This window comes from Solanum tuberosum, unplaced genomic scaffold (assembly GCF_000226075.1).
Source record: "Solanum tuberosum cultivar DM 1-3 516 R44 unplaced genomic scaffold, SolTub_3.0 scf00034, whole genome shotgun sequence".
Lineage (NCBI taxonomy): Eukaryota > Viridiplantae > Streptophyta > Magnoliopsida > Solanales > Solanaceae > Solanum > Solanum tuberosum.
Genome location: NW_006238962.1, coordinates 924018 through 941676, shown reverse-complemented (window position 1 = coordinate 941676; position 17659 = coordinate 924018). Strand labels below are relative to the sequence as shown.

Sequence of the window (17659 nt, the reverse complement as noted above, 5' to 3'; positions counted from 1 at the left end):
TCATGTGTCTCGTGTTTACTTGGACAAGTTGTTTTGGATGGTTGTTGCCTTTTGTATTTTATCGTTAAATATAAATATTTATTTTGAGTATCTAAAAATATTTTATTATACTTTATAATTAAATTTATTATTAATGACGATTATGACCGTAATGTTGCTTTTTTTTTTCCTCCCATTTTAGATTTACTTGTTATTTCATAATTACATTTTATGTTTTATCATAACTTTACTTTATCTCCTACTTTTTTTTATAGGTATAACTTTTAAATTACTGATGTATGATATTATGTAACGATGAAAATTGCTATAATCAATTTGAATATTATATTCATTAAAATTATATTTTACAATATAATATAAAAAGATATTGTAACAACCATTTAAATAGAATGTAAAAAAAATTATAATATGATAACACAAATCTAAATTAATTGAAATTCAATACAAATATCGAGTTATTGTTGATTACTGTGTCTTTATGTATCACCCACTCCACTTGACTTTAAAGAATAAAAATAGGCATATTGCGTAAGATAGCAGAAAACTTCTTTCAATCTCAGCCGTCCACGTCAATCGCTATTAGATATTTTCTGTATTATATAATATCCATGGCAGAAACTAAACTTTACTATATTATTGCAAATTCCGATAATAATGATTCACGTCGCCGGAGTTTTCATCCTCGTCGGAGTCGCCGTCCTTGCCGCCGTCGAAGGACGTAATGTTTTGAAACTTCCGTCGGAAGCCTCCAGATTCTTCGATGTCGCAGATGACTCTGTTGGAACCAGATGGGCCGTCCTTCTTGCCGGATCAAATGGTTATTGGAATTATAGACATCAGGTGGTTATTTCGTATATTTTGCATATTAGAAATACTATTGTTTGATTTTGAATTTTTTGAATTAGTGTGAGTTCGTGTTTTTCTTCCGATCTACTTCGTTTTGTTTTTGTAATATCTAGAAATTCTCTTTTTTTGAATAGTAGGTGTTAGATGATTGCTGTTTATGGTGAAAATATGAAGGAAAATTTTCAGTGAATGTATGTCGATGTTATGTTTAAGTGATGAATGAAAAAATTGAGCTGCTTGCATAATGTTTTCTTTGTTTGGTTGAATGACAAAGTGAGCTAGAAAACACTGCACTTGGATAATTGTCTTTTATAGATGATTGCTGTTTTTGGTGAAACTACGAAGGGAAATTCAGTAAATGTATGTTAGATGTTATGTTTGAGAGATGAATGAAAATTGAGCTGCTTGCATACTGTATTTTCTGTTTGGTTGAATGATATAGTGAGCTAGGGAACATTGCACTTGGATATTGTCTTTATTGCTGTTTTTGGTGAAAATAGGAAGGAAAATTTCTAGTAAATCTATGTTGATGTTATGTTTAAGAGATAAATGGAAATTGAGCTGCTTGGATAATGTATTCTTTGTTTGGTTGAATGAGCTTGTGAGCTAGGAAACAGTGCACTTGGATAATTGTCTTTATTGCTGTTTTTGGTGAAATGAAGGAGGGAAATTTTCAGTAAATCTATGTTGATGTTATGTTTAAGAGATTAAATGAAAATTGAGATGCTTGCATAATTTATTCTTTGTTTGGTTGAATGAGCTAGCGAGCTAGAAAATACTGCACTTGGATGATTCCGTAAAGGGTTATACTGCACTTATTGGAATTTGGACTTTGGTTATATGTATTGTGCAGTACTTGTTAGAATTAAAGGTTATAAACAAAGACTTTCATCACTATTAGCTCCCGTTTGGCTATAGATTATGAAGTTGAAACTTGAATTTTTGAGCTTTTGGAATTTGAAGTTGTGTTTGGACATGCATTTTACTTGGAAAAAAATTGAAATTTGTGAGGGTAAGTCCCAAACCCGCCAAAACTGGTCTGAGCCAATTCTTGGGAACTTGAAAATATTGAAGCTCAGAGTTTGATCAAATTTCATGGCCAAACTGATATTTGAAGATAACATTACAAAAATTACTCTCAAAATCTATGGTGGTAGCTTTCCAAGTTTGTGAAACGCATCCCATTAAGACAACCAGCCAGTTAAAACCGAATCAGTTTGTAAAAAGTTTTGCTAAGACAACAGTTTCTTTCTTTTGATAGATTAGATTTGGGACTAGAGAATGGAATAAACCGGCTCTTAACTGTAACTATTAGGGAGTGTCTCTATAATATTTCTTTTCTCATACATTTACTGATAAGCCTTGTCGACCTTGACTTCTGTATCAGGCTGATGTATGCCATGCATATCAGCTATTGAGAAAAGGTGGTCTCAAAGATGAAAATATTATTGTCTTCATGTATGATGACATTGCTCACCATGAAGAGAACCCAAGACCAGGAGTTATCATTAATAGTCCTGCTGGTGAGGATGTTTACGAAGGAGTTCCTAAGGTTGGTGTTTTTCATCATCATTTAGTATATGCCTAAACTATACTCCTGTCTCATGTGCTATATCTCGAGGCAGGATTACACGGGAGATGATGTTAATGTGCACAACTTTTTAACTGTTCTCCTTGGTAACAAAACTGCACTTACTGGAGGTAGCGGAAAGGTGGTGAATAGTGGTCCAAATGATCATATTTTCATATTCTATAGTGATCATGGTGGCCCTGGGGTGCTTGGTAAGTAGCTTATGTATGCCTCTTTTGGTTGTTGCTTTGCTTTTTATATCTTGCGCTTTTATCCTAATTTCGTCATGAAATTTTTGAAGGCTTGCATCTGAGTCTGCACCTCGAGAATGTCATGTGTATTGAATATTATTGACCATTATCTCACTGCTTTCTACTGTTTGAGAAATAGATGATACCTATTCATTCTGTTTCTAGTTAGGCAAGCAAATAATCTTTATTTACTATTATCTCTGGTTCTCTTATCTGCTGAATCTGCTTATACCTTTGAACATTCTGTTTGTTTTTGAGTTCAGCCTGCCAATTAGTTCACCAATAGAAATTATGGTAATGGTCCCCTAATCCAACTTCTCCCCAATCCCAAACTAAAAAAAATGTCTGGGGAAAAATCTCTAAGAAAAACAAAAAGAACACTTTATACTCATGGATCCAATATCACAGCTTAACCTTTCCTCTTTCATCCTAATTGACAATCACATGTCTGATTTTTTGTAATATAGATATCTATGGTGAATATGTCGCCAGAGAAGGACTCAACATATTCTCTTTCTTATCTCTTTGTAGTATCTGTTCATGAACCACTTTCACATTCAGTCATCAAGCTTTGAATTGAGCACCTATGTCTGTAGTTCTATGTTGTGTGGATCAATAAGAAAGTGGTATTTTCTTGGAAGTGAATTTTAACAGATACTCCCTTCATTCCACTTTGGCATGATATTCTTATTAGCCAGTTCCAAACAGAATGACACATTTCAATATTTACTTGATGAGAAGCTTTTATAGCCACAAGAAGGCTATGACATGTTTAAGACCACAGGTTTCATAAGTTTTGTAGCCTCAAAAACGTTTAAGGAACTTTTAGGACCACTAGAATGTCCTCCTTTTAATTCTGCATGTTTGCTGTCAGTCAATTATATTTTCATAAACTTGGTTTATTGAATTATAGGTTGGATAAATTATATCACTGCTATGTTTACATATCTGCTATACTGTCATGTGTACTAGGGATGCCTACCAATCCTTATCTATATGCAAATGATCTGATTGCTGTGTTGAAAAAGAAGCATGCCGCTGGGACATATAAAAGCTTGGTGAGCTGTTATATTCAATTGTCTTTTAAATATTTGTGAAGCTACTTTCGTATTTTCTCTTATTTTTTAATTGTTTCTTCTTTTACTTACTATTTCCAGGTATTGTACATTGAAGCTTGTGAGTCTGGAAGTATATTTGAAGGACTTCTTCCTAAGGGTCTAAATATTTATGCCACAACAGCTTCAAATGCTGAAGAGAGCAGCTGGGGAACCTATTGTCCCGGAGAATATCCTAGTCCTCCCCCTGAATATGAGACCTGTCTGGGTGATTTGTATGCTGTTTCCTGGATGGAGGACAGGTACCTGCAGCTTCTGAACTTTGCTGGATGATTTTGAGTTTTACTTGTTTTGTTGTTAAATGACTATGAAGTGTGTTCTTGTCCTTTTTTCTCTGGCTTTGCCTGAAATTCTTGAGATCTCTTGATTTATTATTTTCTCAATCTTAGAGGCAGAATTATTCTTATATTCCATGCGGAAGAATGTGTCAATTGGAAACAAAATTGCATGCATGTGACTTGCCAATGCAAGGAGGGACTTGTTATATGTGGATTTCTGTTTCCGTTACATGTCCTTTTCAAATTTGGATTTTACACTATGATCTGGATTTTATGTTTAAAGAATTATGGTTCTGCTTATAAATGATCACAGTAGTCCTATACGTTGTTGCTGAACCATTTTGTGTTTCTATTTCTGTGCAGTGAAATGCACAATTTGCGGACTGAAAATTTGAGGCAGCAGTATCACCTGGTAAGTACTTTTGGACATTGAGAATTAGGTCATCTAGCTGATGTGGTAGTTTAGAAAGTAAAAATAATAACAAAATAAGGAATTTAGAATGCTGAAGCAAATGTATTGGTGTTGTTAAAAGAGAAAAGAACAAAGGGATTTCACAAGTACCGATCCAATGATATAGTTTCTCTCTATCCTTTATTATGATGACATTTTAATTATTTTGTCTATTTGCATCTCTACTGCTGTTTTTTTGCAGGTCAAAAAGAGAACTGCTAATGGAAATACTGCCTATGGTTCCCATGTCATGCAATTTGGTGATCTACAACTGAGTATGGAGTCTCTATTCAGGTTTATGGGTACAAATCCTGCAAATGATAACTACACTTATGTAGATGACAACTCCTTGTGGGCATCATCAAAGGCTGTCAACCAGCGTGATGCAGATCTTTTACATTTCTGGGACAAGGTATGCCCCAACAAACGCCCTCTTAGTGTTCTGGTAGAACTCAGAGATTCCTGAGTTTGAGGAAAATGAGTTTGCACTAAACATAAGAAGCAAAAATATCAAATACTACATAACAAACCAGCAGGAAATAAAGCTGTTGAATCTTAAAGCACATTTTAGTTAACAGCATGTCCTCTTTAAAAAATATCTTTGCACCATGTTGCCATCATGGATGGTTTCATAACCATATAATTAATGTGGTATAGCTGGTTTCCAAAAAGACACTAGCATTACATTTATGAATGATAGTGATGCTAAACAGGCGGGAAACTTAGTGGTGTTCCAAGGTTGTGCTAAGCTGCAAGAGTTATTTTTAGCAAGTCACACGTTGTAATTTGTGGGTCCTTATGTGTTTATGTATTAATTGGCATTTGGCTGCATTATTGAAAATTGGTGCCCAATTCGGTTGCTTATGATGTCATAACGAGCTGAGTGGCCATTGTGCCTCTGATGTGAAATGCTTTCTTGCTGACTTCCTATTCTTCCTCAATGCTGGCAGTTCCGCAAGGCTCCTGAAGGCTCTGCTCGGAAAGTTGAAGCTCAGAAACAATTCACTGAAGCTATGTCACACAGAATGCACCTAGATGAGCGCATTGCCCTTGTTGGTAAGCTTCTGTTTGGAATTCAAAAAGGTCCTGAGGTGCTGAAGCATGTTCGATCTGCTGGTCAGCCTCTTGTTGATGATTGGGCCTGCCTTAAATCTTTTGTAAGCACAAAAAAAAACTGCAATCTCATATAACTCTTAATTGTTTGAGATTTGGTTCATCATCGTAGTTTGACTGAATGCATGGAACACAATTATCTTTTTGCGACTTTTGTGCCTTGGAAATCAAACTAATCTATCATATCTACAGGTAAGAACATTTGAGTCACACTGTGGATCGTTATCCCAATATGGAATGAAACACATGCGTTCCATTGCCAATATCTGTAATGCTGGAGTTCAGATGGAGCAGATGGTGGAGGCATCAGTACAAGCTTGTCCTAGCATCCCCTCCAATACTTGGAGTTCCCTCCACAGGGGCTTTAGTGCGTAAACGCCATGGAATGTGCAGTTTCTCACTTTGATGCTGGTAATAATAATAGTTGCTGTTATCAGTGTCATTTCGTGTCTTATTTGCAAATTGCAATTTGATCCTGGTATTATTGAAGTCTACCATTATTGGTAATCAGAATTAATGTATTGTTTGTAAATTGGTGCTCTGTAAATACAGCTGAAAAAGCACCACTTATGGTCTTGATTATATTTGAAAGCACATTTCTCATTGCAAGTAAATGGCAAGTCCTCCATAATATGGGATTTTTCCCTCGAATAAATTAAAGGGAACCCATTGATGAATGGAAATCTTAACGATAGGAGGGAGAGTTACACCAGTGTGCAGATTCTTTGCAATTTCATTAATCATAGTCATATCCCATAAACAAAGCATCCTACGTTAGCAGTTGTCATGACTTGAATCTGTGACCTATAAGTCACATGAGACAACTTTACCATTACCATTGCTTCTAAGCTCCCATTGTCACAATGATGAGATATGCCAAAAATAATAGGCATACTAGATGTATCATAATTCATATGTAAGAATGTCACCAAGGCACGTTATTTGGACAACCATTATCTATTACACGTGTCCAATTTTCTACAATTATTTACCTTAGATGCTTGAACTTCAACCATATGAAACTTCAAACACCACGTGTGTGAAGTTGTTCCGAAGAGTATCTTAAAGAAAACAAGAACAACGTCTTCATTCAGACACAAAAAATTGGAAATTACTCACGTAACTAAAAACAAGATTACTTCTATATAGTAAAAGAAAGGATTAAAGGCCTTGAAACAACAGTAGATCAGATGATTTTGCAATGGAAAAAAGAAGAGAGCTCATCAACACTGATCCGTTTGTATTCTTAGACTGACTTAAGACTTCACAACAAAATGATTACTATACAGGAAAGCAGTGGAGTTGGAAAGGAAGAGGGGTGGGGTGGGGGTAGGGGGTGACATACTGACCAGATTACCTACCCACATTAGTTTCCGTCTCCATAGAACACTAAAACAAGAAGGATTAGAAACAGTACAACTATAGAGAGTTGGTTTGATTAGTCAACTGCTTATGATATCATTGGCTAGAGACAACAACAGCATTTTCATCAGTTGGTGCCGAGTCAGAGGACTTCTTTGTAAGGGACTTGGGAATGTCAAGGTCATCTTGCACGCAACGTTGCTGAGGGTGGGAAAGAAGTGTACACATGTGACGGAATAGGACACGAGTAAGCCCCTGACCACTCTCAAATATGTAACCCTCGTATTCACTGACATGTTCCAGGGCCTCGACAAGGGCATCATACACCTTTTGAGGGCAATTGTCTGGTCCAGGCTTGTCATGAAGGTAAACTACGTCCAAAGTGAAGAGCTTTTGGGTAGCAGGCCATTGATGCTGTGGTGGTATAGATGACCTACAATATAGAAGTACCTGCATAATAAAGAGAATACATGTTAATTAACACTTCCTAGCAACCAATTGTACAGAGAGAGAATAAATTTGCAAGCATTAGATGTTTATGAAAATGTATCGAATAATCATTTGCATAATATTGGCCTAGGATTCACTTAAATGAGCAAACATGGTCAGTGAGGATTCATATTGCGGACCTTCAACTTGTTTGGGGCTGAGCTGTAGTTGTAATCATTCAGAAGAGAGCATCTGGTGAGAAATGAGAATGGTTCAAACTCATAAAAATTACCAGAGAATAACTGAATTTCATGAAGGTAAAAACCCATTTTAGATCCCACAAGACACTGAAAGATAAAAACCCTGATAGAGGAAAAGACAGATCTTCTAGGCACTCTCAGAATCTCACATTCAAAAGATTTACTTAGCTTCTATGTGGCTATATTTTGAGGTAATTTCAAACCTTTTGCCACTGATTGATGCAGTACTTTTAAATGTTGCTATTGTAACAGACTTATTACTACCTACACGTGGCATGGTACCGTAGACATGAAAGAATAAAGGGCCTGCACACACAACTCAAATGTAATTTTAAAACACAAAAGCAGTAAGCATTGTTCAAATAATCAAAAAGAAAAACTTCTGATTTGACACTGTCGTAGTTGGAGGTTTCCTGTATAAACTAGAACTTCTCAGTCAATAAAACTAATTGATAGTTGAAGGAGGTGACAGCTGGTGATTATGCTTGCAATATGACCTTGATACAAGTAAAGACCTTTTTAGTTTTCAGAAGGAAGTAGAAGATGATACTTTTATGCATATAGACACCTGAATCTACTCTCGGTCGCATCCTTCATTTGCCTTGACAAACACCATATGTTATCCTTATCAGATATACCTCACGTCCAACTTAACATCAATCCAAACTGGTGTGATCTTTCTCAGATTCGTATGATTTCAAGAAGTTTATCTTCCCTTCTTCAGTAGCTTTTCTGCATCTGTTCCTCGTGCTAAACAACTACCTAAAACCCACTATTAGATCTCATTCTTTTTCATCTTAATATCTTTTCACTATAGGAGTTGTTTCTCTACGTGTTGGCAGCCCATGACCCAGTCTAGATATAGCTAATGCCACCTGGAAGCTATTTAAATTTTTTCTAGTCAACCTTAATACTAGAGACTAGTATCCTGCTTTAGGTCGCCTTAAATAAGGTATTTTCCCTGGAGTGGAGAGACCAACCTCTTGGGCTTTAAAGTGTTTTAGTGCAAGAATTAACACATGGAAAAGCAATATGTTTGTAAACTTAAAGTCAGCAAGTTTTCCTAAATGAAAATCTCGTTTAAGGTGGCTATGAGATTGCAAACAAACAAAACACATCTTTTATTTTTACATATACATAAGCACCCCCACTAATATCATGATAGTTAATTTCACTGCTACTGAATCAAGGACTGATAATGAATAAGATGAATGACTAAACAAAGAAGATAAATCCCTTAATTTGGTAATCTAGGCAAATTTAGCCCGACTAAATCAACTAGAGAAGAAGTTTCTTTCCAACAATAGCATGTATAAGTGGCATGAAATAAAGCAAATAAAGGAAAGAAGAAAACTACATATTTAATTGTAAAATGCAAGTATATCAAGTAGTTGATCTCCTTTCGTCCTTCAGTTGGATCTACTAGCTTTTCTGAGAACAAACTAAGGATTATGCTGAGAAACTATCTTTTCATTTTATTCAGCAAAGAACCCAAAATACGTTACCAAAATTAGAATTATTTTCCCCATTCTCACATTGGTGCTAGGATATTTGGTCTAGCTGTGTTCTTAATATCTTGTTTGCTAAGATGAAAGTGCATCAAGAGTAGTCACTCATATGGTGCTTGTTCTCTGCAACATTCAACCTCAGAAACCGAAGACTCAATATTGGTTGAGACACACAAAATCAAAGTTGTATTTCACTTAACAACTCAGATACCATTACTTATTGTTACAGCACTATCAACCACATGATGAAGCAAAACCATTTTTTTTTTGAGTAGTCGTGCTCAGATTAATAGCTAAGAGATAATTCTAGAAATAGAACACATCTGCTCATTACATTGCACCAAAACTGAGTAGCTGATTTACCATGAGTCATTCATATGCAAAATAGCTTCTATAATTTTCTTAGCAAACCAAATGTTAACCTTCTCAATATAAAAAGTTCAGCACCAGATGTCCTAAAGTCAAATGAAAAGACACATTGCTAATCACATCCTTACCACCCTGAGTATCCGATTTTGTGCACGTGTCTTTTTTGCTTCATGAGCTGCCACTCGAAATAGTTGAGTAAGGTCTGCATGGCCACAAGGTGAATCTACTGCAATACCCCGGCATGCAGAAACTACTGAGTCAATGTCACTAGTAAACTCTTTCCGAACCTTCATCAATAGAAATTTGAGAAGACAAGTCAATTACAATACTCTACGTCCACCTATCTTCCACCAGTAAATTGGAACAGGAAGATATAGATTTGATAAGATAACTTAAGCAGGACATAAAAGTTTCAAAGAACTTATACTACAATAAGAACATATTTATATAGAAGAGCAGCTCTTGGAAGTCATCAATAAAAGCAGCATAAGTTTATGTTTGAAATCATTCATCAAACAGGAATACATCATAATAGCGAAGGGGGAAAGTGCGAAGAAAATGCATCAAAGTTAAGGAGATATTCTAAACCACTCATACACTTTTACAAACTCCGTCAAACCAATTTCATGCTAAGAAGCAGGATTCTACATCTTAAAAAGCAAGTATTCCTACCAGTGACAACAAATTGTTTCATGCTTGCAATGATTAAGTTTGACAAGTTGTATGATAGCAATAGAATAGTGATGAAAGTAACGTGTTGAAACAGTATCTGAAGTATCCCCATCACTAACTACATCGAATTTCTTTAATAACTCTAGGAAGACTACTCCATTACAAGCTTAAGAGTGTGGCCACAGAAAATACTTTAGAAGACTAATGCACCATCTAAAGTTGCATGATTTGGATGGCTAACAACTCATGAAGCATTTCTAACTCAAGAGGTATGACAGAGAAGGGGATACACCTTCAATACTCGATGATAATGGGGCCGTCCCTCTACCCTTCTCCACTTAAATACTAGACTTAGTTTGCATGATATTAGCAAGAACTATTTTTTTTATACACATATCAGAATGCCTCATGTAGTAAGCATTTGAAGAAAAAAAAAGGTATCATAACTGCCTCATATTATACCAGAACTAAGAAAAACGTCTGCCTAATTATGCAACCGAAAAAACTAATAATCCTTCCTTTCCAGTTTGTCTGCCTTCCTTTCCTTTTTAATCCGTTTTAGAAAAGAATATTTCTTTTCTTATTTGACAACTCTTTAATTTCAATTGACATGTCTAAAACCACAAGATTAGAGGATATTTTGATACATTACATGTCAAACCACAAGATTTAAAAGTATATTTTACTTTCTTAAACTATGAATCAAGTCAAAATCCTACAAACAAATTGAAATGAGAGTGGCTATTATCACATTATGGGAAGGATAGCAAAATCACTTATTCCACAATTGCATATCTGAAATTCTACATATATTATGAGTATTACCCAATTCAAACTTCAATCAGCTTGAAGAAATTGCAGTAAACATATTACCCAAGAAGCGGATTTGCCAAGAGTAGCAAAAGCAAAACGGTGATCTGGATTAATAGTGAGCTTGGCATTGACGAATAGAAGGATTGCCTGCTTAATTGAGTCCAACCTGGTGTACGGTCTACCGCCGGCAGCCGCAACCTTCATTTCAACAAGTGATTCGTTGTCCACATCTACACAGAACAGTATGTCTTCGCTTGCTAATCGAGTTGGTTGTAGAGTGTAACGACTCGCCGCCGGTGGCCCTGAACCTTGTCCTTCTAGTCCCTCCATTTTTTCCGATCAGTCACTTTCTCTCTCTAGCTCCCCTCTTTTCAGACAATTCTCCTCTTTTTTCCCCTTTGGGTTTCTCTCTCTTCGAAGGGATTTTGTGTTTTTTACTTTTCCGTTTTAGCCCCTTTTTGTTGTAAAAATTGCATGACTTAGAAATAGTGAATATTCCTATACTATATCTCGAGGAATAGAGGAGGCTAAGTTAATCGAAAGATGGTTATCGATTCAAAAATACAAGATAATTTTTTTTTTCAAGATAAGAAAAGGTAGAAAACACATTTCGAGCCATGCAAGAGGTTGTAGTAATCCATGTTATTCTTCAGGAAAAACTCAAATTACAAGCAAGATGATATTTGTATCAGAAATCAATATAAATGAGTAAATTAAGAATATCTAGAGGCGTGAGATAATTCTCTCTAATAAACTCAATAAATAAGTTCGTAACTTCGAGAGAAAGGATGTTTTCTCACAAAGGGGATCGCGGTAATCAGATCTAAATGATTGATAATAAAAAACACAAGTCTCCGCAAAATCGTAAGATTGAATATGGGGGTTGACGTGTGCACAATGTTGGAAGGTCAAAAAAGGTAGTGTCCTGATAACTGTGCAACTGATGATTGAAGTTCTATTGAGAGACGATAGTAACTATAACGATTTTAAGATAACGAAGTTCCTTATCGAGTTTTGACCCACAAAAAAATACGTTAACAATCTAAGTACTATCTCGAAGTGAAACTCAGTAAAATAAATATATCTATAAAGATGCAAATTATCTACACCTGCACAACTCTTACTTTAAAATATCATTTTTCTCACTAAATTAAATTTGTCTTTTCTTTCACTCATTTGGATTTATTAAAATGCTTTCAACTCTGAGTTTATATCTAAAATTGTCCCCTTTTTTTTTTTTTTTTTTTAACTCAAGCTATGCGGAAAATATCACATCTTAAATTAAATATGTAAAATTATTTTTATTGATTATCTGTAATTAATCTCAAATCGAGTTTTAAAAGACCCAACATTTTTCTTCTTCTACCAACACAACACTCCTTGCATAGTTTAAAAGTGTAACTAACACAAAAAACAATAATTAAATTCAAAAATAATAAGACCTTCACATAATTTAGATTCGTAACTAATAATTTTTCATAATTCATGTCTTACATCTTATCTCTAATACTCCTTTTATTCTTTTTACTTGCCTACAATAATTAATATTGAAGATTAAACATAAAACAATAAGTTTTTCTTTTCGTATATTAAAAATGACAAATGAAAAAAATAATATAAATTTAATATCGTAGATAAGTAAAAATAGCAATAACAATATCCGCATAACTCTTACCGGCCATCTAGTTATATTAACATAATCCAATATTCAGCGCGCGCTTTCCCATATAAGCTGCAGCTTAGCTAGGGTTTACTTTTTTTTTTCTTCTTCATCTTCTCTATTGTAAGCACTTTATAGTTGATACGAAGCTAGAAAAAACAGAGCAACAAAACAGAACCAGGTAAAAAAACTTATCTGTGAAGCAATATTTTTGATGTTTGAATTATATGTGTTTCTGTACTGTACTGCGTTTCTATTATTCTGCGAAATTTGAAATTTTTTGATTCTAAATTGAGAAATTAGAGTGAATTTTGTATCAAGTTTGAATTTTTTTCTCGTTATGTTTGATGTTCATTTTCTGTTTATTTTAGTTATACAAATTGAGGGAATTGGTCAATGAAGTGAGTTGAGAATTATGGATTTTCAGGTTCAAATCCCAGCATAGTATCAAAACACTAAGTGATTTTATCATATATGTCCAAACCTAGGAGGATAGAGTTCTCCGATACTTGTGTTGTTGGGAAGTAGCAAGTATTCGATATGTGAGGCACACAACACAAGTTTGGCCCGGACACCATAATGGGTGGAGTGAGGGGTTCATCAAACCTACTTCAGTATAAAATTGTTTTGTTTGTATATGGTTAATATTATTTTTATGGATATATAGTAGATGTTGAGCATCCTGCTTCTTCGTGTGTTTACTTTTTCATATTTTAAACTCCTTAATGAAAGTGAAAATGCTTGCTCTGCCATTGGACACCAGGTTTTAAAATAATGAGGAAATTTTGTGTCCTTATGCATTATTCCTTCTTTCTGTTTGATAAAATTAGACGAAGAATGTTTGTATCAGAAGCTCAGTTTTTTGATTTATTATTCATCTTTTTCAAGTACTTAAATATTTTTCCTTAATTAAGTTGAACGGTCTAGAATAAAGTTTTCTTCTTTTCTATGTGAAGGAGTTGGTGGTTTACATAGAGGCTGTATACAGTATTATAAGGTAATATGGAGGCTTGTAGCAGAGCTGCAGTGATGGGTTCTTCTCTTCAGCAACCTGTTTGGGTTAATGGATCAGCTTTTCCTTTAAAGGGTGAAGTGAAACTTAATGGGGTCAAGTTATGGTCTGTTAAGCCTTGCAAAGCCTCTCAACTTGAAGGGAGCTTGGTTTCAGGAAGGCCTCCTTCAGTTTCTGTTCCTATTCCAGAAATGGGAGGTAATTTTTCAAACTTACGTTTTATTCCATGTGTACATACACATAAAAACTATGCAGCAGATTCTTGGTGATAGACTTTTCCGTTTTAGTGTCTTCTTGGCTTTTCTATGTGCTCTAGTTTGTATACTACTACTAGTCTTTGATGTGTTTGGTCTTTTGTATTCTGTGGGTGTGAAATCGTTTTCTGGAGTTATTCTGTCTACATTTTAAAGTTATTTCATAAACCATATTAGTTAATGCACATGTTAGAAGATTATGTAATATAATTGGCTAACTGCTATATATGCTAAAAGCTCTTGAATCATTTTGACTAATGTGTAGTCGATTGGGATTTGGGGGTTTCACTCTTACTTCATGTGTTACCTTCTTGTTGTAGGGTTTGACCATTTTTAATGCTTTGCTCATCGTAGAGTCTTGACAATTATGATCCAACTTAGTGCACCTACAGCCCTCTGGCGTGACTTTTTAAATCACGTAACTCAAGAAATGTGGAACACATTGACATTCCCAGATTTGGGGTTTTGCATTAAGTCCTTGGTAGCCTGCCAATTTACTGCATGGTCTGTGAATGTCCTTTTATTCATATCTACTATTGGTACATGCAAAGCCATCAGCTTGTGATCTTATAATCTTCTTGAAATCAACCAGGGCACTGACATTATTGTTAGAACTCAGAAGTTCTGAAACATTTTATTGTATGTCACTCGTCTTTGTTGACGAAAACGAATGCATTTTTTTTTTATCTTGAAAACGTTCCATGGTTCTCGTACTTGAATAGTATTTCTCTTCCTTCTCTTTCCTATGTAAGGGTTGTGGTAGTCAAGCCACTTCTTGGCACTTTTCATTTCCGCATTCTAGTGGTATGTGATAGTTGAAGTTGATGAATTTGAATTATGCTTGCTAGCTTATTCTGTTGCTCTGTTACTTAAAGCTGTCTGTTGCACTTTCTAGGTGCTGGGAACAACTTTGCAGATTATGGATTGGGTGAAGCTGATCCTGAAGTTCGTGGTATAATTGACAAAGAGAAGGAACGTCAATTTCGGAGTTTAGAGCTTATTGCCTCTGAGAATTTCACATCTCGAGCAGTGATGGAGGCAGTGGGTTCTTGCCTTACAAATAAATACTCCGAAGGACTACCAGGCAAAAGGTAAATTTTATCCCTATGAGAAAAAAATAAGAAAAATGAGCATTTTCACATTAATTTTTCTTTATTATTTATCTTTGTGATTACTTTGTTTGATATGAAATATGAATCTCTTCGTGGTAACAAACTTGTTCTTTTTTTCCTTTTGTGTAGCTTATTTAACAACGTTCTTCCTTTGTTCTTGTAAATGAATTCCCTATATCAGATATTATGGTGGAAACGAGCACATTGATGAGTTAGAAATACTCTGTCAAGAGAGGGCTTTGGCAGCCTTTAACTTAGATGGAAAACAGTGGGGTGTCAATGTTCAACCCCTATCTGGTTCTCCAGCAAATTTTGAAGTCTACACAGCAGTTCTCAATCCACATGACCGAATTATGGTTAGTTGTAAGCAGTCTCTTCCTGTTGGTCTTCTAGATTACATGGATTAATATTTATCTTTAATATTTATCACTCAGGGATTGGACTTGCCTCATGGGGGTCATTTGTCCCATGGATTTATGACTCCTAAAAGACGAGTTTCAGGCACATCTATTTACTTTGAGTCCATGCCTTACCGCCTTGATGAATCTTCAGGTACCGCATGCCTATCTTTGTAGATGCATTAAGCTTTAACTATAATTGTAAACTGATTTTTGTTTCGACTTAACAGGCCTTGTTGATTATGACATGCTTGAGAAAACTGCAACCCTTTTTCGGCCAAAACTTATTATTGCTGGTGCTAGTGCATATCCACGAGATTTTGATTATCCTCGTATGAGAAAGGTACAAAATATTTGGAGTTTGCTAGTTGGAGTTACTGTTTCATACTGATAATTCACCTTGTTGATATCTTATTTTCGGCATCTAATTATTTCTTTTGCTATACGTCCGAAAGATAGCAGATGCTGTTGGAGCCTTTCTCATGATGGATATGGCTCACATCAGTGGGCTTGTTGCCGCCTCTGTAGTTGCTAATCCATTTGAATACTGTGACATTGTTACCACAACAACTCACAAGGTATGATTTAAAATTCTTGAAATATTGTGCATAGCCATTCCAGCTCCTTCTACCCAGCGAAAAATAAAGTTAAAAAGAAAATCACAGAAAAGACAAATGGAGAATGAAATGCAAAAATATTTTTGATGATTTTATTTCCATTGGCCTGATTAAGTTTAATGGCAATGCTTTTGTTCAGTCTCTAAGAGGTCCTAGAGGAGGAATGATCTTCTTCAAGAAAGATCCTGTCCTAGGCGTTGATTTGGAATCTGCCATCAATAATGCTGTTTTTCCTGGCTTGCAGGTCAGTTCCATTTTCTCTCAACACTAATTGTTACTCTACATTTTTTTCTTTTGCTCCCCGGAATGTTAAAACCTATCAATGCCTGGACTATTGGCACTTTAGCTGTATGTTGTATAATGTGGTGAGTTTGTCGAGCAATAGCATGGTTTTTTTTTCACAGGGTGGTCCACATAATCACACAATTGGAGGACTAGCTGTTTGCTTGAAGCATGCCAAATCACCTGATTTCAAGGCTTATCAGAACAAGGTAAACATTTTCCCGTCTTTTCACTAGATTGTGGCCATTTATGCGGGAAACATAATTTTTGTGTTTGCAGGTGGTCTCTAACTGTAGAGCTCTTGCAAGCCGGTTAATGGAGTTGGGGTACAAACTGGTCTCTGGAGGAACTGACAATCATTTGGTCCTAGTTGATCTCAGGCCATTGGTAAGTTCTGCATTACACTATTTCTTATCCAGAAAAGAAAAATTCAACTAGGACATGCAAATGTACTGGTAACGCAATAGTAGTTAATGAACTACTAAACTATTAAGCACTGGTGGGTACTGCAGAATTGAAGTGCAAGCATATGAATTTGGTAAATATTGGATAGCAAATATTATTTGGTTGATTAATGTATCCATATAGAAAGTCTAAAACAGGTCGTCAAACTCTGTTAAAGGATCCTTCTGGCTTTTACTTGTTAGTATATGTGTTTTACCAGCTATAAGCACCAAGATACAAACAACCTCGTCCTGTGAACTTTGATTAACCCGACTACATATGCCAATTAGGGTACTGATGGTGCTAGAGTGGAGAAAATACTTGACATGGCATCAATCACGCTCAATAAGAATTCAGTAGCCGGTAAGTTTAGAAGCTTTAACCATTGTGATTTATTATTGACATCTATTATCTTGTCCTTACACCGTCAATGAAACTGTAGGTGATAAAAGTGCACTAGTGCCTGGTGGTATACGCATAGGCTCACCTGCAATGACAACTCGAGGTTTCTCAGAGAAGGAGTTTGTAACCATTGCAGACCTCATTAACGAGGGTGTGCAGATAACTATTGAGGCCAAGAGCTTAGTCTCTGGTTCTAAACTCCAAGACTTCATGAAATTTGTTACTTCACCGGAGTTTCCTTTGATCGATAAGGTGTTAGATCTGCAAAGAAGAGTTGAAGCTTTGACAATCCAATATCCATTGCCCGGCTTGTGATGAAACATTGGTGGAGATTTTTCAGTAGCAAACTGGTTGTATGAATGGTATAACAGGCAGATTCTTGACAGTTGATAATGTAGGATGATTGCATGAAATGCTGTCTCCCCACCCCCACCCCCACCC

General features: G+C 35.5%; 3 protein-coding genes across 3 annotated transcripts; 2 read left to right on the top strand and 1 right to left on the bottom strand.

The window, feature by feature from the left end:
• The first annotated feature begins 622 nt into the window (after nt 1-622).
• LOC102596720 (vacuolar-processing enzyme-like) lies at nt 623-6238 on the top strand. Its single transcript, XM_006342447.2, has 9 exons — nt 623-840; nt 2234-2398; nt 2472-2628; nt 3640-3725; nt 3825-4024; nt 4424-4472; nt 4714-4923; nt 5462-5668; nt 5817-6238. The coding sequence occupies exons 1-9, from the start codon at nt 655-657 to the stop codon at nt 5997-5999; spliced, it is 1443 nt and encodes a 480-aa protein (XP_006342509.1). The 5' UTR covers nt 623-654; the 3' UTR covers nt 6000-6238.
• A 547-nt stretch (nt 6239-6785) lies between these two features.
• On the bottom strand, nt 6786-11495 carry LOC102596388 (uncharacterized). Its single transcript, XM_006342446.2, has 3 exons — nt 11098-11495; nt 9681-9839; nt 6786-7436 (listed from the first exon to the last, which is right to left on the bottom strand). The coding sequence occupies exons 1-3, from the start codon at nt 11365-11367 to the stop codon at nt 7083-7085; spliced, it is 783 nt and encodes a 260-aa protein (XP_006342508.1). The 5' UTR covers nt 11368-11495; the 3' UTR covers nt 6786-7082.
• Nucleotides 11496-12733: 1238 nt separating this feature from the next.
• LOC102596065 (serine hydroxymethyltransferase 3, chloroplastic-like) lies at nt 12734-17639 on the top strand. Its single transcript, XM_006342445.2, has 12 exons — nt 12734-12878; nt 13654-13907; nt 14859-15054; nt 15257-15431; nt 15510-15627; nt 15704-15816; nt 15929-16051; nt 16230-16334; nt 16495-16581; nt 16652-16759; nt 17107-17179; nt 17259-17639. The coding sequence occupies exons 2-12, from the start codon at nt 13700-13702 to the stop codon at nt 17531-17533; spliced, it is 1581 nt and encodes a 526-aa protein (XP_006342507.1). The 5' UTR covers nt 12734-12878; nt 13654-13699; the 3' UTR covers nt 17534-17639.
• Nucleotides 17640-17659: the final 20 nt, after the last annotated feature.